At 40.1% G+C, this 22,638-nt stretch overlaps 1 protein-coding gene and 1 non-coding gene across 2 annotated transcripts in view; one reads left to right on the forward strand and one right to left on the reverse strand.

The window, feature by feature from the left end:
* LOC126236118 (U6 snRNA-associated Sm-like protein LSm3) overlaps nt 1-16,878 on the reverse strand; it is a 44,980-nt gene extending 28,102 nt beyond the window's left edge. Inside the window, exons 1-2 of the mRNA XM_049945189.1 lie at nt 16,634-16,878; nt 14,918-15,025 (exon numbers count right to left, since the gene is read on the reverse strand). Coding sequence (XP_049801146.1) covers nt 14,918-15,025; nt 16,634-16,654 — 129 coding nt within the window. The 5' untranslated portion in view covers nt 16,655-16,878. The remainder of the gene's footprint in view (nt 1-14,917; nt 15,026-16,633) is intronic.
* Nucleotides 576-648, forward strand: Trnat-cgu (transfer RNA threonine (anticodon CGU)). Its single transcript has one exon. It is a non-coding gene; the product is annotated as a tRNA-Thr (tRNA).
* Nucleotides 16,879-22,638: the final 5,760 nt, after the last annotated feature.

A 22,638-nucleotide genomic window follows, 5' to 3' on the forward strand; every position in this document is an offset into this window, starting at 1 on the left:
CACGAATGTATCCAAATTTGTATCCTGATGAGGACAAACAACTTAAGCAATCAATAAACTTGTATAAGTTTAGACCCTTGAGTAATCCATCAATGTGCAAGCTGAAGAGAAGGAGAGTGAAAGTGTTTAAGTAAATAGAGCCTCAAAATTATCCTGGGCAGACATTTTCTTTGTCCCCATGGGCATCATCAGCTCAAAAAGAGACAGCCAAACTGCCCACCCCATCAAAGAACATTCGCTTTTATACATACAAAGAACTTTCTACAAAACAACACAATACCATAAATAATTTTATATATATGAATATGGTATCTTTTCTTTCAGACATGTCCGAAAGAACAGATACCATCTTCATATATATGTAGTTAAGGCTCACCAGCCATTTGACCATCTTCTTCTTCTGTGCAGATGCACGAACAGTGCCCAAACTCTTAAGGGAATCGGCAGTAAAGCCGTGAGTAATGAGTGTAATGAGCAGGGGCACTATGAATGTAGTACGGGACAGTAAGTTGCGAATGTGGGTCTCACGCGAGGCATGCCAGAGATAAGTCCCTGCAGTCGCACTATCCTGTGTGTCCTCGGTGGCTCAGAGGATAGAGTGTCTGCCACGTAAGCAGGAGATCCCGGGTTCGAGTCCCGGTCGGGGCATACATTTTGAATTGTCCCTGCTTACTTATATCAACACCAGTATGCAGCTAAGGGTATTCATTTCGTTGTAATACCATAAATAATTGCCAGAAATCACAAATGTTAATGAAAAAAGAATTGCAGAAGGCGGGAACTGAGCTGGTGATTAGCATGTTAGCAGCCAGCAGTTACGACCATTATACCATAGCACATTATGTGGCATAGCTCCTCATCATCACAAAACTGTGACCCATTGTTTCTGAGTGGACTGCAGATTCCTCGCAGAGTAACTTTCTGTTTTCTTTCGCTTCTCTACAGTAACAAAAATTTTATATTCTATCTGTACTTGTAAATGTGTGCACCTAGGTTTTTTTATCTGCTATTATATTCAGTGTGTATGTATCTATCATACGTGTCACAGTTTTCAGAACATCTTGAAATGCCCTAATTAAAGGTCGAACCCAGTTATGGATGAAATGTTATGCAACTGGAGCAGTTTTTTGATAATTAATAGCCTAATTCTTCCATGACGGGTACCATTAATTATCTTTAGAAATGTAGATCTAAAGCATCCACATATGTTCTGGATCTTGTTGATATTTTTTGAGACTCCTCAGGTACAGCAACCATGAAGTTTAAAATCAAGTAAGAAGCACAGAAATCTCGCTGAAACTTTAACTTTGACTGGTATCCCACATTTACAACAGATTAAAATACCCTAAGATAGTTAGCCATGTAACCCCCCCCCCCCCTACACACACACACACAATATCTGTACTTTGTTTTTCCAATAAAATGTTAGACAGTCTCTGCTCTGTACTGTACGACCACTGTAGCAAATGACACAGACTTCTGGGAATAAGCATGGGAGACAGGTTTTGTGGGCTGCAATTCGACATTTTGCCTGTCTCTTATACACGAGTACAGTGTAGCCATAGCATTGCAGGATGGTTTTAAATATATGCCCACTTTTTCAGACACAAGGTACCTGCCTTAATGTACTCTGGGTAAAAAAAAAAAAAAAAAAAGGACTGAACTGAAGTTTTCTCAAGCTCATATTTAACTCATTTCCTGATATTACGCAAAACAATATCCCCTTTAAGGCCAGGGTCCCATCCAAAACGGATGAAAATTCAAATTTTTTATTGCAATTTTTGAAAGGTATGTGTGTGTGTGTGTGTGTGTGTAGAATGTTGGGACAAAAAGTTTTCTAATCCACGAGTTACAAAAATTTTTACAGCCAACTGTTCGACACAGTGTCACAACTGCTGTGGGATTGTTATGTGCCAGAGAAGCCCGGCTCAGTTAAAAAACTTGTTGTGTTGTGAAGCCTGCTTGCAAAATTATTTACATTACAGTATGTATGCAAACATATTTGCCAAAAAATCTGACAATCAATATGTGCAGGCTGCCGCTGCCTAACGCAGACTATTTTTTGCTTATTTGAATGACACCCTGGCCTTAAGAAATAACTCCTTCAGTTTTTTTCCTTCTATATTCTAATAACCTCAGTATGAAACGAGTTGCGATAAGGACATAATCCTTTTTCAACAGTGGAGTATACTTCTTTCTGGCACTTAAGAAGTCACTCTTATCCAAGGATGTGTGACTAACATAATGTCACAGACACAGTTTTTAAAGTTTAATTGTCAAAGGGTAACCAAATTTCCCTTTCTTCCTTTTCAATAACAATAAATGCTTTTCGATACAGGTATACTATCAGTAACAATTTTCACTCCAATGTCGATTGGTCTGGATGATTAGTTTGCAGAGGTACTTTATGTGAATGTTAATTCTAACAAGTGGCTCACCCGACACACTATAGTATTTTTGATTGGGAGGGAGGGGAGGAGTGGAAGGACGGTCAACTCAGGCAGAGCTGGAATGTGATAGGAGACCCAAAGATGGCACAATGAACTATTTCATCCTCAAGAGCCATCCAACCAACTCGCTGGCAAATTATCTTCATTCAGTTAGTTATGTTGCTTGCACATCCCATGAATCTTAATTATGAGCTCTCACTATAATGTGGAATATGGTGGTTAGGGACATCATGTTCAATAAACTCAACTCTACATGTCTGCAGATAGATTTCCCAAGTGATGTACACATATATCCCTAAATCCTCTGACCACCCCCTAAGAGTCAACTGCAAAGGAGCACTTCAGTCATCAACCAATATAAATAATTTAATCACTTTCTTTGCCAGTGTTTCTACTACTTGTCATTGTGTCTAGAAACGATGAACAACATGTTCACAATCCTTCCTGTCCCTTCACAATTTTGTATTCTTCCAACCAACCTATGTGGACTGTTCAAAAAGTATCCCACTTTTATTTACAAAATCAATCTTTATTTAGATACAATTGATACTTGTCACCTTCAAAGTAGCTCCGCTCACCTCCAACACACCTTTCCCAACACTGCTGCCACTGCTGGAACGATCGCTGGAAAGCTTCTTTTGGTACTGTGTGCAGCTGCTCTGTCGAATTCTGCACATCTTCCATGTTCTGAAATCTGGTCCCTTCCAGAGTCTCTTTCAGTTCAGGAAAACACCAAAAGTCATTCGGTGCTAGGTCATAGGAATAGTCAGGCTGACAAACTACAACTGTGTTGTGTTTGGCCAAAAACCTCCGAATTAACAAACAGAGCATGTACGTGCCCCGACACCATTGTTGGCTTCAAAAAAAGAAATAAGGTCAGATACTTTTTGAACAGCCCTTGTATTTACAAGTCACATTAGTCCATCACTTCCTCTCACATACTCCCAACCCCCTTGACACAGGAGTCACATTCCTGTGGAAAACCCAGTCCTAGACCTGTCTAACACACTCACCAAGTACATCCCCCTCCAGGTCAGTCACAGACATAGCATTCGTATCAGACGCAAGGCCACCTGTAAATGCAGTCATATCGTATACCACCTCTGCTGTAAATGCTAACTACCTGTTTAAATAGGAATGCCCATCAAGTACTTATCCACCAGAGCGAATGGCCAGCACCAAAATGTTGCAAAGAGCGTAACTGACCACCCAGAGGCAAAACTTGCTACTGTACAAAACATGCTCGACCTTAATGGCTGCTTCACTACCTATAGCATCTGGATCCTCCTCCCAACACACCCACCTCCGACCTTGCCCCATGACCCCCACATCATTCACTTTGCATTCACATTGTCCTATGGACAGTCATCTTCCTCTCTACAGTCATCTTCCTCTCTTCTCACTACCCCTCCCAATGCACTCTTCCTTGTCACTGAACTCCACACACAGCTCACTCTGTCTGCACCAGAACGAGATAACAGCACTACATTCCCATCCCCTGCTCCTGGTGGTTCTGCCTCCCAGTTGTCAACCACTCTTCCAGCCAACCCTCCACACTGCTGTCCACCTCCATTCTCCTCTTCCCCACATCTTCAGACACAACCCCTCATCCCAAGCTAGTTGTAGTGCCAGCACAATGTAGTTGTGCAGGTGTATTCTGTTAACTGACGACAGATTCGTCCAAATCTCAGCAACATTCTCAGTCTGGTTTGTGTACATATCGCTGACTTGTTAGACATAGTGGGCTAGCAGTGAAGCACCTGCCTGGGGAACAAGGTGCTGCGGGATTAAATGCTGGTTGGACTACGGAAATTTTAAGTTTGCCTTTAATGTAGCTTGCACCTCTCAATTATGTGAGGCGCCACCAGGAATGGCACAGTTTGGATTTCACATTAAACTGTAGGCTTCTTTCTCCAATTGACAACTGGGGTAGATTAGGAACACTAAAGTTGAAGTGGCTTCTAATTGAAAGACTTGTCTCTCGGCTGTTGAGCCACTTGAAATAATAATAATAATAATAATAATAATAACTCCCGTGGAGGCCCGGGAAAAGAATAGGCCTCCGGTATGTTCTGCCAGTCGTAAAAGGCGACGAAAAGAACAAACCACTAATAGGGCTAACCCCCCTTTTAGTGTGATTACTTGGTTCAGGACAGAACTAAAGAAGCCTCGGACAAGCGCCGTCATGGTCGGGGACGACGCTTGAACCCTATGCCCGCCCACAATGGTAACGACACTGCTAGCCAACTAGAAAACGATTCAAATCCAAATAGAGGTGTTTTGCAGGATATGCTTCCTGCAACCACCCTAGAAGGAAAACAAAGACAGAGGATGAGATGGTCAGATGAAGTTAATCGACACCTCATGTTCTGTTATTACCAAGCAACAAACCTAGGAACCAACACAACTGGATACAGATCACAAGTATACACAACATTTATTACCAGATACCCAGAATTAAAATTTTTAACAGAACAACGACTAGCTGATCAGATCCGTGTAATAATCAAAAATAACAGGATACCCCAGTCAGAATTAGAAAACATCAAACAACAAGTACAACAAATACTAGAACAAAATAATGTGCAATCAGAAGAAGAAGAAAATACAGTAATGGACTCAAACATCCCAGAGCAAACAAACAAAGAACGACACACATCAATTAAACAATCAGAGGAAAACGACATCTTAAGACAGCCACCAGAACAAGCACAAATAGAACACGAAGTGACACACATGTTAGATATAGAAGAGAAATTTCAGCTGACATATATAGAATACAAAGACACAAATACAGACATTAGACCATTCTTGCATAGACCACCAAATAACCCACAAGTCGAAACAACAATAACAACTATCAACACAATCATACACAACAAAATAAATGAAAATACAACAATGGAAGAGTTACAACTACTGGTTTATGTAGGAGCACTCACTACAGTAAATATACACACTAGGCAGAGATCAGAACCAACCAACACACAGAAGAAACACACAAAACCAGCATGGCAACACAGGCTACAGATCAGAATAGAAAAACTGAGAAAAGACATCGGACAGCTAACACAATTTATAAGAAATGAAATATCAGACAAAAAACGAAAACGGTTAGGTAAAATCTCACAACAAGAAGCAATAGAGCAATTAGATGAAAAGAAGCAGAAATTACAAGCTTTGGCCAAACGATTTAGAAGATACAAAAAAAAGTGAAAATAGAAGGAAACAAAACCAAACATTCAACACAAACCAAAAGAAATTTTACCAGACAATAGATAACACACACATTAAAATAGGCAATCCACCAAACATAACAGACATGGAACACTTCTGGAGCAACATATGGTCAAACCCGGTACAACATAACAGGCATGCACGGTGGATACGAGCAGAAACAGACTCATACAAGATGATACCACAAATGCCTGACGTGATAATTTTGCAACATGAAGTCACCCGAGCAATTAATTCTACGCACAATTGGAAAGCCCCTGGAAATGATAAAATAGCAAATTTCTGGCTAAAGAAGTTCACCTCAACACATTCACATCTAACTAAATTATTTAACAGTTACATTGCAGACCCATACACATTCCCTGATACACTTACACATGGAATAACCTATCTGAAACCTAAAGATCAAGCAGACACAGCAAACCCAGCTAAATATCGTCCCATAACATGCCTACCAACAATCTATAAAATATTAACTTCAATCATTAAACAGAAATTAATGACACATACAACACAGAACAAAATTATAAATGAAGAACAAAAAGGCTGTTGCAAAGGAGCACGAGGATGTAAAGAGCAACTGATAATAGATACAGAGGTGACATATCAAGCTAAAACCAAACAAAGGTCACTACACTACGCATACATTGATTACCAAAAAGCTTTTGATAGTGTACCCCACTCATGGTTACTACAGATACTGGAAATATACAAAGTAGATCCTAAATTGATACAGTTCCTAAACATAGTAATGAAAAACTGGAAAACCACACTTAATATCCAAACAAACTCTAATAATATCACATCACAGCCAATACAGATTAAGCGTGGAATATACCAAGGAGACTCATTAAGTCCTTTCTGGTTCTGCCTTGCTCTGAACCCACTATCCAACATGCTAAATAATACAAATTATGGATACAATATTACTGGAACATACCCACACAAAATCACACATTTGCTATACATGGATGATCTAAAACTACTGGCAGCAACCAATCAACAACTCAACCAATTATTAAAGATAACAGAAGTATTCAGCAATGATATAAATATGGCTTTTGGAACAGACAAATGTAAGAAAAATAGCATAGTCAAGGGAAAACACACTAAACAAGAAGATTACATATTGGTTAACCACAGCGACTGCATAGAAGCGATGGAAAAAACAGATATCTATAAATATCTAGGATACAGACAAAAAATAGGAATAGATAATACAAATATTAAAGAAGAACTAAAAGAAAAATATAGACAAAGACTAACAAAAATACTGAAAACAGAATTGACAGCAAGAAACAAGACAAAAGCTATAAATACTTATGCCATACCAGTATTGACCTACTCATTTGGAGTAGTGAAATGGAGTAACACAGACCTAGAAGCACTCAATACACTTACACGATCACAATGCCACGAATATAGAATACATCACATACATTCAGCAACATAAAGATTCACATTAAGCAGAAAGGAAGGAGGAAGGGGATTTATCGACATAAAAAACCTACACTATGGACAGGTAGACAATTTAAGAAAATTCTTTCTAGAACGAGCAGAAACTAGCAAAATACACAAGGCAATCACTCATATAAATACATCGGCTACACCACTGCAACTTCATAACCACTTCTACAACCCTTTAGATCACATAACATCAACAAATACGAAGAAAGTAAATTGGAAAAAGAAAACACTACATGGCAAGCACCCGTATCATCTAACACAGCCACACATCGATCAAGACGCATCCAACACATGGCTAAGAAAAGGCAATATATACAGTGAGACAGAAGGATTCATGATTGCAATACAGGATCAAACAATAAACACCAGGTATTACAGCAAGCATATTATTAAAGATCCCAATACCACAACAGATAAATGCAGACTTTGTAAACAACAAATAGAAACAGTAGATCACATCACAAGCGGATGTACAATACTAGCAAATACAGAATACCCCAGAAGACATGACAATGTCGCAAAAATAATACATCAACAGCTTGCCTTACAACATAAACTTATAAAACAACACGTTCCTACATACAAGTATGCACCACAAAATGTACTGGAGAATGATGAATACAAATTATACTGGAACAGAACCATTATAACAGATAAAACAACGCCACATAACAAACCTGACATCATACTCACCAATAAAAAGAAGAAATTAACACAATTAATCGAAATATCCATACCCAATACAACAAATATACAAAAGAAAACAGGAGAAAAAATTGAAAAATACATCCAACTGGCTGAGGAAGTCAAAGACATGTGGCATCAGGATAAAGTTGACATCATACCAATTATACTATCAACTACAGGAGTCATACCACACAATATCCACCAATACATCAATGCAATACAGCTACATCCAAACATATATATACAATTACAGAAATCCGTAATTATTGATACATGTTCAATTACCCGAAAGTTCCTAAATGCAATATAACATGTACCGTACAGCAAAAAGGAAGTGACGCTTGATAAAGGTCCGCGTCACTCCATTCTTAACCAGACTTCTAAAAAGTCTGAGAAAGTAATCAAATAATAATAATAATAACTGAAGACTCAACACCCTTACTATGCAATGAGTGGTACCTGTAGCCTTTATTAATATTGCATCAAGAATTTTCCACTACCAAATTTAAGGTGTAGATTTCTGAGTTTACAGATTCAGTGAATGAATTTTCAGATACTGTGACTGGCACCATTACAAGTTGGAACATATGTATAGCTCTATGAATTTAAATCTGAACTATTTTACAACATAAGATTCTGAATCTTAGTATGTCTGGAATAATACCCATCAACGTCACATAAATGTAAATTAAAATACAAGAATGAGTATTTTTTGTGCTTTCATGACTTTGACGAAGAATGTCAAAGGCAGTCTCTTACACATTTTTTAAAGTTATTCAATCATTCATCATTGCAGCTATTGCCTAAAACAAGAAGCACCATTTGCTATGCTCAGCCATTTAGTTCGGTAAAAAGACCATTGTTACAGGCCAGCATGGATGTGGATATCCACAGTGGCACTAACTTTGCAGTTAAACCTTAAAATAGTGCCTCTATTACATTTTTTGTTCATTTACATTACATACATACAAATAATGACAGGCATAAAATCAGTGAGTCTACCCTCTTAAATGTATTAACACAAACTCTACGAACGATCTACAAAACTTAACATTTAACATAATGCAAGATCTGAAGTCAACATTCAGCACAGCCTCTTTGTTGCAGAAATGTTCCCAGAAAATTTCATGAAAACTATTTAAGTTAGAAGTCAGGAGGTGACCCTTAAGGTGGCATGTGAACTGGCTGTTGGCAAGTCGTGATAGAGAGCCATTTCCCCACCTAGGTGTGGGCTGCAGAGATGGTATTGACTGGATACGAACGGCAGACCATCAGTAAAACATCCCTGGTTAAGGAAGTCCTTTATTAATGACAGTTATAAAGATAGAGTCATAGCTGGAGGGAGGGGTCTTGTCATGGTTCTGCAGTGTACTGATGTCAGCTGCCTGCCCATTCAGTGAGGCACACATGCTGACGGTGGCAGCAGCTGGTGGTGGTGACTGTGACGGTGGTGCAGCCACCTTGTGGCTGCAGCATACAACACATTGGGACAGGTTGTTTTTAAACTGCAGTACATGGCATGACCATATACAATGGTGAGTGCCTGTTCTGCGTGTTGGATAGCAACAGCAAAGCTGAGCAGCTAGCTGGTCCAAGCTCAAAGCTGTATCTCATCAGCATGCTGTTTGATGTATGACAGAGGCAGCCCTTCGCTGTTCAACTGCCTTGTGGCTGCAGCATACAACGCATCAGGATAGATGGTGTTTAAACCACACTACCTGGCATGACAGAAGGCTATGGTGGATGCCTGCTCTGTGTTGGACAGCGAAGCTGAGCAGCTAGCTGGCTCAGGCTCGGGCCTGCCGCTCACCAGGGAGTCAGTCATAAAAAGAAGGTAGCCACCCAGTGCTGTAGCACACTGGACTCGCATTCGGGAGGACGACGGTTCAATCCCGCGTCCAGCCATCCTGATTTAGGTTTTCCGTGATTTCCCTAAATCGCTCCAGGCAAATGCCGGAATGGTTCCTTTGGAAGGGCACGGCCGACTTACTTCCCTAATCCGATGAGACCGATGACCTCGCTGTTTGGTCTCTTCCCCCCAAAACCAACAAACCAACCCAGTGCTGTGAAGGCACCAAGTTGACAGCATGCATTCCAACACCAGCACTATCACTGTGTGAACAACAAACTATATTGTGTTGTTTAATGCTATTGATGCTCATGGCAGCTAAATTTAATAAAATAAAATAGAAAGAAAGCTCCTACTTTGAAAAAAATCTGCTTCCTCCTCAGTTATATCAAGTAGTTGCTGTTTATCTCTTGTTCGTAGCTTAATATTTACTCTATTACATTGATATTTTACAAAGTAAACATTTGCTTACATCTATAAATAGTGAGTCCTGTTTACATTACTACTCGTTATCCAACTTTATTATAATACTGCAGCTTACCATGTAACTACATAACAGAATTTTCAACTGGTGAGTCTAGGAACTTAGACAACTTGTAAAAAGAGTACCTGGTTGGATATGTTTTACTTTTCTTCTTAATTCGTTCAGGCTCCCAAGAAACTCTATACACGTACTTAAAGAACCTACTTCGGAGGGAAAAAAAGGGCCACCTCACTGCTATGGTTCTTACGTAATGTGCATGTGCGTATGTGAGATATCTGAATGAAGTGTAGCACTAGTCTTTTACATTATTAAATAACTTTTAATGCGAAACAGTACTGCACACTAGGAATACGCTGAATAAGATAGCACTGCTTTAAACAAACTGGGTGGGTAGAGGCTCCAATTTTCATCTGGTCATTATGATTTAGGTTTCCCCTGATTACCCTAAATTACTTCTAGTAAATGCTCGGGGGGTTTCTACTATAACAACACAGACAACTACCTGTAGGTATGTATTTTGTTGCTCTTAAATTGTATAACCCAAACATTTCCAATAATCTTGTAAAAGTGATCTATGGCCATGAGGCTATCTTCATATTTGGCAGTTCTTTTTTGCGTTATCAGTCTTCTGACTGGTTTGATGTGGTCCACCATGAATTCCTCTCCTGTGATAATGTTTTCACCTCGGAGAACTTGCAACCTATGCCCTCAATTATTTGCTGGATGTATCTCAATCTCTGTCTTCCTCTACAGATTTTATTCTAAACAGCCCCTCACTACCATGAAAGTTATTACTTGATATCTTGACAGATGTCCCATCATTCTGTCCCTTCTTCTTGTCAGTGTTTTCCATACATTACTTTTTCAATTCTGCCGAGACCCCTCTCATTCCTTACCTCATCAGTCCACCCAATCTTCAACACTCTTCTGCAGCACCCCATCTCAACTGCTTCGATTCTCTCCCATTCCATTTGTCCCAGTCCATATCTCACTGCCATACAATGTTGTGCTCCAAACATCATTCTCAGAAATTTCTTCATCAAATTAAAATCTATGTTTGATATCAGTAGACTTCCCTTCACTAGGAATGCCCCTTTTGCCTGTGCTAATCTGCTTTTTACACCCTCCTTGCTCCGTCTGTCGTGGATTATTTTTCTGTACAGGTAGCAGAATTCCTTAACTTCATCTACTTCGTAATCACCAATTATTACATTAAATTTGACGCTGTTGTCATTTCCTTCTACTTCTCATTACGTTCGCCTTTTATTCACTCTCAGTTCATATTCTGTACTCATTAGATCGTTTATTCCATTCAACAAATCCTGTTTGTTTTCACTGAGGATAGCAATGTCATCAGCAAATCATAACACTGATATCCCTTCATCTTGAATTTCAATGAAACTCTTTCTTTTATTTCCATCATTGCTTCTTTGACATATGGATGGAACAGCAATAGCGAGAGGCTACATCTCACCCTTTTTAATCCATGCACTTCGTTCTTGATATTCCAGTCTTATTGTTCCCTCTTGGTTCTTGTACAAATTGCGTATTAGCCATCTTTCCCTACAGCTTAATCCAATTTTTCTCAGGATTCTGAACATTTTGCACCATTTTACATTGTCCAATGCTTTCTCCAGGTCAACAAATCCTATGATAGTGACTTGATTTTTCTTCAGTCTTCTACCATTATCAACCGCAATTTCAGAACTGTCTCTCTGAAGCCTTTACTTTCTTAAAACCAAAATTATCGTCATTTAACAGAGCCTCAATTTTCTTTTCAATTCTTGTTTGTATTATTCTTGTCAGCAACTCAGATGCAGGAGCTGTTAAGCTTACTGTACTAAAATTTTCACACTTGTCAGCTCTTGCAGTCTTGGGAATTGTGGGGATGACATTTTTCTGAAGGTCTTATGGTATACCGCCAGTCTCACACCAACGTGAATAATCATTTTGCTGCCACTTCCCCAATAGTTTTAGAAATTCTGAAGGAATGTTATCTACCTCTTGTGCCTTATTAGATTTTAAGTCTGCCAAAGCTCTTTTAAATTCCGATTCTAATACTGGATCCCCTACCTCTTCTATATTGATTCGTTTCTTCTTCTATCGCATCAGGCAAGTCTTCACCCTCATAGAGGCTCTCACTGTACTCTTTATGCTGTCTGCTTTCTACTCTGCATTTAACAGTGGAATTCTCATTGCACTCTTAACGTTACTGCCCTTTCTTTTAATTTCACCAAAAGTTATTTTGACTTTCCTATATGCCGATTCAGTCCTTATGACAATCATTTCTTTTTCGATTTCTTCACATTTTTCAAGTAGCCATTTTACTTTAGCTTCCCTGCACTTCCTATTTGATTAACAGATGAGTTGTATTTCTGTACCCTTGAATTTACCTGAACATTTTTGTACTTCCTTCTTTCATTGATCAACTGAAGTATTTCTTCTGTTATCCATCATTTCTTTGCAGTTACTTTCCTTATAGCTACATTTTTCTCTCCAAGTTTGGTGATTGCCCTTTTCAGAGATGTCCATTCCTATTCAAGTGACCTGCCTACTGAGCTATTCATTATCACAGTATCTATAGCTTCAGAGAACTTTGCATTGATTCTTCTTGACTAGTCTCTTAAACTTCAGCCTACTCTTCATCGACACCAAATTTTGATCCGAGTCTATACCTGTCCCTGGGTACGTCTTGGAGTCCGATATCTGATTTTGGAATCTCGACGTGATCATGATGCAATCTAACAGAAATCCTCCTGTATTTCCCGGCTTTTTTGATTAACAGAGTATTCACTATTACCATATGAAACTTATTGTAGAACTATTAGTCTTTCTCCTCTCTCATTCCTATTACCAAGCCCATATTCTTCCACAACGCTTTTCTTTTATTCCTTTGTCTACAACCACAATCCAGTCCCTCATGACTCTTTAGATTTTCATCCCCCTTGGCGTACTGAATTACCTGTTCAGTATCCTCATGTACTTTCTCTGTCTCTTCATCTTTTGCTTGTGATGTCAGCATGTACACCTGAACTACTGTTGTCAGTGTTTGTTTGCTGTCAGTTCTGATGAGAATAGCCCTATCAGTGTACTATTCACAGTAACACTCTGCCCTACCTTCCTATTCATAAGAAATCTTACTAGAACTATGCAATTTTGTGCTGCTGTTGATACTACCCTATTCTCCTCTGACTAGAAATCCTTGTCTTCTTTTAAGTTCACTTCACTGACCGCCACTGTAACTAGATTGAGCTTTAGCATTTCCCTTTTCAGGTTTTCTAGCTTCCCTACCACTTTCAAATGTCTAACAAGCCACGTCCCAGTTGGTAGAATGTTATACTTTCATTGGTTACTCAGTCTTATTCTCATGGTCATCTCCCTATTAGTAGTCCCCTCCTGGAGATCTGAATGGGAGCTAGTCTGGAATCTTTTCCCAATGGAGAGATTGTCATGACACTTTTTCAATTACAGTCTATACGTTCTGTGGATACGTATGTCTTTAATGCAGTGGTTTTACATTGTCTTCTGGATCCTCATGTTGTTGATCATTCTAATTCTTCTGTCTTTTAGGGACAGATTACTACTCCAAGGGCAAGAGAGTGACCAGAAACTCAGCACACTCCTCCGCCCTCTTTGACTACATGCTGTTGGTAGACGCATGTGATTTCTTACGCCGGAAGTCTTTGGCCAATATTCTGGACTTTTTATTCAAACTTGAAGCAGCAGCCGGGTCCAAACCCAGGATGTTTTGATTTCTAATCAAAGATGCTACCCCTAGACCAAGGGTTACATCCTACTTCCTAGTTCTACTACTTTGAGTAATATGAGGCAACCAAATTTGGATTATTCTGATTTGTGTTATAGGACATTCCCAGCACAGGTGAAGGTAATGAATTAGCTCGTATGCCATCTCTCACTACTACTCCTAGTCTTATGAATTTCTCTTTTTTCCTTAATACTTGCTCAGCTCTAAGCACGAACTGGACCATACAGCAGCTGGATTGCAATTTTAAATTAAGGATGGAGGGAGAACGGCTTGTCCTTTTTAACATAAATTGCATTTAGTCAGTCATCTACATCAATGACAATGTCGTAGAATATGTCACCAGCATATATATAACTTAAGGAAATAAAAGGTTATAACAAGAAACACGTCAGCGATTACGATGATGAACAGGATCAAGGTTTGTTTCTGGCTTAAAACAATTAGGCTGCTGACATAACTCAGAAGAATCAGCTGATTGTGTTGTCCAAGATAGACAAAGCCTTGTATTTAAAAGTAATATTAGGTTTTAATATCTGAACTACAAAATTGGTACAGAACAATCTCTGCTTCATGGAGGAAATTAACCATGTACTTTTCAAAAGACCCATGCCAACATTTAACCTAAACAATTCAGTGAAATCACAGGGAACCTAAATCTAGATGGCCAAATGTGGATTTGAACTGCATTTCTCCCGAATAAGAGTTAGTTTGTTTTTAACTAACCAGTACCTCAGCCATTAAGTGGGTTTTCATTCATACTAACGTTTTAGTAGTCAATACTTCCTCTAAGACTATATACTACTATTTTACAAATATTGTTCTGGAATCTATACAGTGTCATTTAAATAAAACCTATGCAATAAATAAATGGCTTAAATGAAATAGTGGTGGGCCTCAAACATTGGAGTTTATAGAACTAAGCCAACTAAATAAAAAAGTCAATCTCAATATTACATCTAATTTATGCTTCTACTTACATGAAGCCTTCCTCTAAGCTCTCGTTCATTCCTCATCTTGACATAAATTCTTTCATCCAAGCTTAGGCGAACTAGATCCAGAGGCTCCTTAACAGTAATAGCCGGAACCTAAAAGTAACAAGTAGGTAGATGAAATGTATTGATACTGTTATTTCATCACTTAGAATGGGACCTAAACCATGATGAAATTTCACTGGCAAAAAAGTGTATTTTAGGAAGCAAGAGGACACAAAGCATCGACAAGCAAAGGCAAATTAGTGCATAGGAGAAAGAAGACACAGATTTGTTTGTACTTAGAAGATTAAAATACGAGTCCTCATCTAACATTCAAACTTACTACAAGCTCCAAGAACCACTAAAACAGGGGAGGATTGAATGCAAGCCATCCAGAAAAGAACACAGAAAGGATGATGTATCAACTGCAGGTATAAAACTGGCCACTGTCTCCAGTTCCTTTTAGTTACTAGAACGAATCTCAAGTGATAGATAAGCAAGAATAACTACCAATAATCTGAAATATAAAGTTGCCATCGCAATCAATGACAGCATACAGCTGCTAGTGATGTACAGGTAAGAATGTTGGTGGTGGGGCAACGCACAGTAGTAATGGACGGTGTACCTCGTGGCACTTTAGCCACAGCATCATTCGGCTGTGTTTGTCTGTGGCATGCACTTTGGAGCACATACAGAGAATTTAGTTTAGGTATAGTGTAGGTATTTAGCCATCATGGTGTTCAGTATGAGTGGCATACAGCAAATGCATGTATTAGGAAACGAAGTGACATCAGTAGTTTTCATAGCATTAAAGTGTTTGTATGGAAAGTCTCCTCCTCAGCATTCACGAATGAAGAAGCCAACAACTTGCTCTAGGACTGCTGAGAATAGTTTTCTTGTACATAATTTCATTGCCTAGAAGTTTAATTTAAGTTACTGCAGTTAAATAGAGGCTATAGCTTTAAACTGTGTATTTTACAGTACAGTAACAAATCATAGGTACAATGGTGCATTTCTCAAATGCCATTTTATGTATCTTGTTGCAAAAAAGTCAAAAGCATTCTCAAAATCTGTTAATTCTAGACAAAGTGATAACTCGTACTCACTGTTCCTTGCCATTTTAGGAAGAACGTATAGTTTATGTCAATGTCATTTCAGAAGTAATGCCACATGAGGAAACATGAACACTATATAAGTAGTACTAATTCGTGTATAGCATAAAAAAAAAGAGTATAATTTCGGCAGCAGTGGACTACGTGAGCCAAAGGCAATCAAATCATGGTGGTGAAAATATTATTTTAAAATATGTGCAGTGTCAATGATGGGTCCCAGGCCAAAACAGCAGTCTGTGGCAAAATAACTATATAATCATTTAAAGTTAAAATTATTAAAACATTAAATGTTAGATCAGGGATAATGTCACAGTATTAATGTCAAATACGAGCAAGAAAGTGAAAATAGGGAACAACACAAATGTGCGGTCATGCGCCGGCTACACGTCGGTGGAGTAAATGAGGAAGAATACTATATGCTGACGCTAATCGTGTATTTCATATTAACTGAAACGGTAAATACCTCGATCCAGCAGTGTCAAATAAAAGTAGAAGCTGAGCTTAAAAAAAAACACAATCCACTTGTTTGTACATTCATAACCTCAAATATTGAGGTACTATTGATAACAAGATCACAAAAAAAATTCATAGTCCTTCCATAACTATTTACCTGGTCGCCATCTTCCGCCATTACGACAGCTGTTTCCCCGCCACTCTTATACTTTGTAGACTATTTCACTATTTCATAAACATCGATTCATATTCCCGCTAACAAATGTCAGCAAAGATTCTATTTTACACAAACCTACAAACCAATGATCACTGCACTTGTACTTCCAAATGCGCTGCCTTGTAGACCAGGTCGTATCCGTCAATCGGAGATATCTCGCTGGGGGGAGCGACAAAGACAGACCGTGGCGCCTGTCTGCTTTGACCCATGACGTCACATATATGGAGGAAACGACCATAAACCATGATTCCAATATGGCGCATATAATGTCGGTACGTACACATTATGAAGACGAAAGTACATCGAAAAACAAACACACACACTTTCCACAAAAAGCCTAATAACACTAACGGGACATGCGCGGGAAATGGGGTGTTTTTGGATGGGGGCAAACTAAATATAAACAAATTTAAACACCCACCCCCATACAAAACCACATAAAACGACGAAAGAAACCGACATCACAAAACTCCACAAATACCAATAAACACAATATCTGGAATCGGACACTTCCCTTGAGCTATATAGCTCAACAGCAGCTCCCGATCCCATAAATCAGGATCAAACACTTTCCTTGGCCTATATAGCTCAAAAACATCTCCCGATACCAATATCAAAATACACAGCCACACATTGGGTTCGAACACTTCATTTGACCTGCCCACTGTTAATTTTATCCTTCATATCCATTCCTGAAAAAGAACAACAACCCATTAATTTTACTAAAATTACCACACGATGTACAGCGAACAACACTAAATTAACCTTTACACAAAATCGTTAACTCACTGAAACGAATTCCACTACAAACACAGCTGACACTCGAACAATTCTGGATACTAAGCAAAAGCAAACTGAGCCCATTACACCACAACAACGAAAACCCTGAACATACCACCAGAGAGAACAACAAACCACAGCACGACGACATATACAAACACGCCACACTCACAAACCAAACTCCGCGCCGACATGACGTCACACACCACAACACCCTTACATCACGGGTCAAAGCCGACGCGTGGGATCGGACGCTTCTGTCGATCCTCACAGAATTTGACACCGCATGTCTTATAGCCGAGATCACACACGTAACGAAAGTGCCACCACAGCCAATGGCACATTGCAGTTGCGTGGGTGAACTCTCAGTTTTTAGTGGCGCAACTTAAGAGACACGACTTTTGTCATACCACAAAAAGCTCAACTTCATTCTCCTTTGTGGCGCCACTTTCATTCCAGCGCTGCTTCCTGGTGGCAGTGTTTCGAAACACGAGCAAGCTGTCGCAGTTATCATGGAGTAATTGCTGCTTTAGTCTATTCGATATCAATGTTTTTTAATTTTATTACCAAAAAATGAAGTCAGTGATCGAGAACAGCAAACTATGTTTCATGTAGCGAGTAGTATAAACTTCGTGATATGTGATATAAAGCATTGTATACATTGTCGATTATATGCAGGAAATAGCTCCCAAGTGTGATGTGGCAGCTGTTAACCTCAAAGTTAATTATTCGAAATGCCTATAGGCCAATTCACACTGGCCGCCACGTCACGTCACGTCCAGTCCCGTCAAAACATTCTGCAACTAGCAGCATCCATACTGGCCATCTCGTCACGTCACAGCACAGTCAAGGGTTCTCTGGAGAAAAGTTCTGACGGCTGACGTCATCCATTCGTAGCTGATCGTGTGACCCACAAGCTCGTTTCCTCCCGATACACGGCCACGCGCTGATCTGCATATTTCATTTCTTCGTGGTTGATATCGTTTGTTTGTTATTTGCTACAAATTTTTTCATTTCGTTATTTCCTTTGTTAAACATTTTAATGAATTACTACAGATTAACTGAAGCAGGGAGAAAGCATTCTGAATTGTATGACATGAGTGTACTAAATTACTTGCCCACTACTACTTTTATAGAGTGGATTTTTATAGAATATGGCATCGTAATTAATATTTCACTATGAAATGGATCGCAACATGGCAGCAACTTGAACTGAAAAAAGCACAGTGCATAGAATCAGACTGATTAGTAGGTGGAATTTATTTGTATGTCAACCATTCTGTCACATTCTGTACTGAAACCTTCAGACATTGCAAGTCGTTTGTTTAAATAGGTATTTGAAGCAAGCCTATTTATTGTTAAGTAGCTCTTTGAATTGCGTTTGAAACAGTTTTGCAAGCATTAGTGGTCAATATTTACGTCCTTTCACTAGCTACCCCAGTACAGAAAAGGGACTTGAACTATTGAAAGCCAAATACAACATCTGAAGAAAAACCTTTATTTCTTTAAGGGAAAGGTATTGAGGCGATATGACCATTGCACAAAAATTTGCACGGGACTAGCAACCAAATCAATTTTTTCAGAATGTGATGGCAGCGTGTAGCGTTTCGTTCCTGTTAGTAATTCTGGGTGTAGTTTGACGTAACAAATGAGAAAAAAACTGATGCTTCGTCTTTCTAAAAGTAAAATGCAGGTTCCACTTCCTCAAGCTCCTTGTGTAGTGTGTGAAATTGCACTTAAGTACCATCTTAAAAAATGTTTTTCGAACTGAAGTACTTTCTGTGTTGTTTTGAGATTCTGTCTTCCTTCTCTAATATACAAGTTATCCTTGCAAGTTGCAAACAATTATAGAGTCCAATACATGTCACTTTCGTACAGATCTGGGCTCCACCATCCACGTAAATAAGCTACCACGTTGTGTATGTGCACTTCACGCGTAAAAACACTTGAAATCACACACGGAAAGAACTGTTGAGTAAAGCAATGTGGTGCGGTGACGTGGCGGTGCCGTGACGGATAGTGTGAATTGGCCTTTTACCAAAGAATACAATAAAATTCTAAACTCTTTGAAGAGTGGCGTGTCTGCAGATGAAATTTCCATGCCTGCTATTGGTTAGTTTGCCATTGCACAGATCATTTTCGTCTCCGAGTGTTATTTCTTTTATAAATAAATGTGTTTGTTGCCCCTGAATTTTCCCTGTGTGAAATCTGTTTTTGGATCCAAAATTCGGTTTTGTCTTCCTTGTATTTAACTCTCGTGACAGTTCTAATGCCATAATGTGCACTATCCTCATTCATACCCACCCATATGAATTCGGTGGATGCCATATTGAAAGCTGTGCGACCTCATAGAATTTGCGGGATACTGTGTCAATGATAGCTCACAATGCCACTACAGAAAGCCACAAGCTGTGGCGCCACATTAGTTGAATTTGTGGACCTAGCCTTCCGAGTGCCAGCAGCTATTTCCATCTGGGAGCGAGTAACTACACTCCTGGAAATGGAAATAAGAACACCGTGAATTCATTGTCCCAGGAAGGGGAAACTTTATTGACACATTCCTGGGGTCAGATGCATCACATGATCACACTGACAGAACCACAGGCACATAGACACAGGCAACAGAGCATGCACAATGTCGGCACTAGTACAGTGTATATCCACCTTTCGCAGCAATGCAGGCTGCTATTCTCCCATGGAGACGATCGTAGAGATGCTGGATGTAGTCCTGTGGAACGGCTTGCAATGCCATTTCCACCTGGCGCCTCAGTTGGACCAGCGTTCGTGCTGGACGTGCAGACGGCGTGAGACGACGCTTCATCCAGTCCCAAACATGCTCAATGGGGGACAGATCCGGAGCTCTTGCTGGCCAGGGTAGTTGACTTACACCTTCTAGAGCACGTTGGGTGGCACGGGATACATGCGGACGTGCATTGTCCTGTTGGAACAGCAAGTTCCCTTGCCGGTCTAGGAATGGTAGAACGATGGGTTCGATGACGGTTTGGATGTACCGTGCACTATTCAGTGTCCCCTCGACGATCACCAGTGGTGTACGGCCAGTGTAGGAGATCGCTCCCCACACCATGATGCCGGGTGTTGGCCCTGTGTGCCTCGGTCGTATGCAGTCCTGATTGTGGCGCTCACCTGCACAGCGCCAAACACGCATACGACCATCATTGGCACCAAGGCAGAAGTGACTCTCATCACTGAAGACGACACGTCTCCATTCGTCCCTCCATTCACGCCTGTCGCGACACCACTGGAGGCGGGCTGCACGATGTTGGGGCGTGAGCGGAAGACGGTCTAACGGTGTGCGGGACCGTAGCCCAGCTTCATGGAGACGGTTGCGAATGGTCCTCGCCGATACCCCAGGAGCAACAGTGTCCCTAATTTGCTGGGAAGTGGCGGTGCGGTCCCCTACGGCACTGCGTAGGATCCTACGGTCTTGGCGTGCATCCTTGCGTAGCTGCGGTCCGGTCCCAGGTCGACGGGCACGTGCACCTTCCGCCGACCACTGGCGACAACATCGATGTACTGTGGAGACCTCACGCCCCACGTGTTGAGCAATTCAGCGGTACGTCCACCCGGCCTCCCGCATGCCCACTATACGCCCTCGCTCAAAGTCTGTCAACTGCACATACGGTTCACGTCCACGCTGTCGCGGCATGCTACCAGTGTTAAAGACTGCGATGGAGCTCCGTATGCCACGGCAAACTGGCTGACACTGACGGCGGCAGTGCACAAGTGTTGCGCAGCTAGCGCCATTCGACGGCCAACACCGCGGTTCCTGGTGTGTCCGCTGTGCCGTGCGTGTGATCATTGCTTGTACAGCCCTTTCGCAGCGTCCGGAGCAAGTATGGTGGGTCTGACACACCGGTGTCAAGGTGTTCTTTTTTCCATTTCCAGGAGTGTATTTCACACGAGTTTAATAATTCTTGACTGCGAGTTTAAATGCATGCAAGCTCTCGATAAAGTTTCCAGCCAGTTTCAACATGCATAGAACCCATGACTTTCCGTTAAATTCTTCTTTCTAGTATCTCCAGCTTTTCCAACTTGCCATTCACTGAGAGGCATTTGCTGGCATACAGATACTCTTTTTTTACCACAGCACTGTACTGCTTAATTTTGGAATTCCAAGACATGCACTTTTTGTTGTAAATGTTTTTAGTTAATCCACAAGCTCTCTCCATTTTGAGACCTGGTCCCCCAAAGCAGCTTTCTCCAGTTCGTTCTATTGTATGGCGTCACCGAGGTATTTCAAATTTTGTACCCTCTCAATTCATCCAATCTCTGTTTCAAGGAATTGTGGTCCATATTTGTCACTTGTCATGAATTTGGCCTCCTCTTTCGAGATGCTTTCTAGTAGGTTGATCTGTATGGCCACTTCTTCTAAGTTCTCTGAAAGTATTGCAAAATCATCAGTGAAAGCCAAGCAGTTAACTTTGATTCCTCCTGATTTTCTTCCCAGACTGACTGGACTCATGCTTTGATTTTCAAGTTCAGAATTCCAAATTCTCACAATCATCTCCAGGACACAGTTAAATAGTATTGGTGATAATCCATCACCCTGTCGCACACCTGTCTTGATTTCAAATGGTTGGGATTTTGTGCTTTTTTGTCTTCTTAGCCTTTACATATTTATTTATGTATTTATTTGGATAAACCGTCTGAGGTTATGATAATTATCTTTGGTTTCGGTTGTGTTCAATTTTCGTTGTTCTGAGGCTTCATTCATCCTTCGAGAGTGCCATTTCATTTAAGCCTCAGCCCACTTTCTTCCTCTCCCAGCCATCTATCTTCCTGGAAATCCTGGCTTTTGTGTTGATTTCCTGAAGTGTTTCCTGTTATCTAATATGTCAATTCTAATTCAAATTTTTTCATATATTTATCAATTTCGGTAAACTATGTGGGTTTGGATTTGTAGCTGTTTAGTAAGTTGAAGATCTGATGGGTTAGTTTGTTATTATCCAATCAGTATCTGTTTCTACAAAACTGTAATCATCTTTTCCTCATTACATCAATCAGTATTTTCACTTTCAGATAGAGGTCCCTTTGATCTTAAATTGTCTCCAACATTACTATTACTTCCAGGTCCCAGTAATTACATTAGAACTGTCCTTTAACTTTTTCAGGAGCCCCCAAATCTCGTTAGTTTAAGTATTTCT

Source organism: Schistocerca nitens, chromosome 2, assembly GCF_023898315.1.
Source record: "Schistocerca nitens isolate TAMUIC-IGC-003100 chromosome 2, iqSchNite1.1, whole genome shotgun sequence".
Classification (NCBI taxonomy): Eukaryota; Metazoa; Arthropoda; class Insecta; order Orthoptera; family Acrididae; genus Schistocerca; species Schistocerca nitens.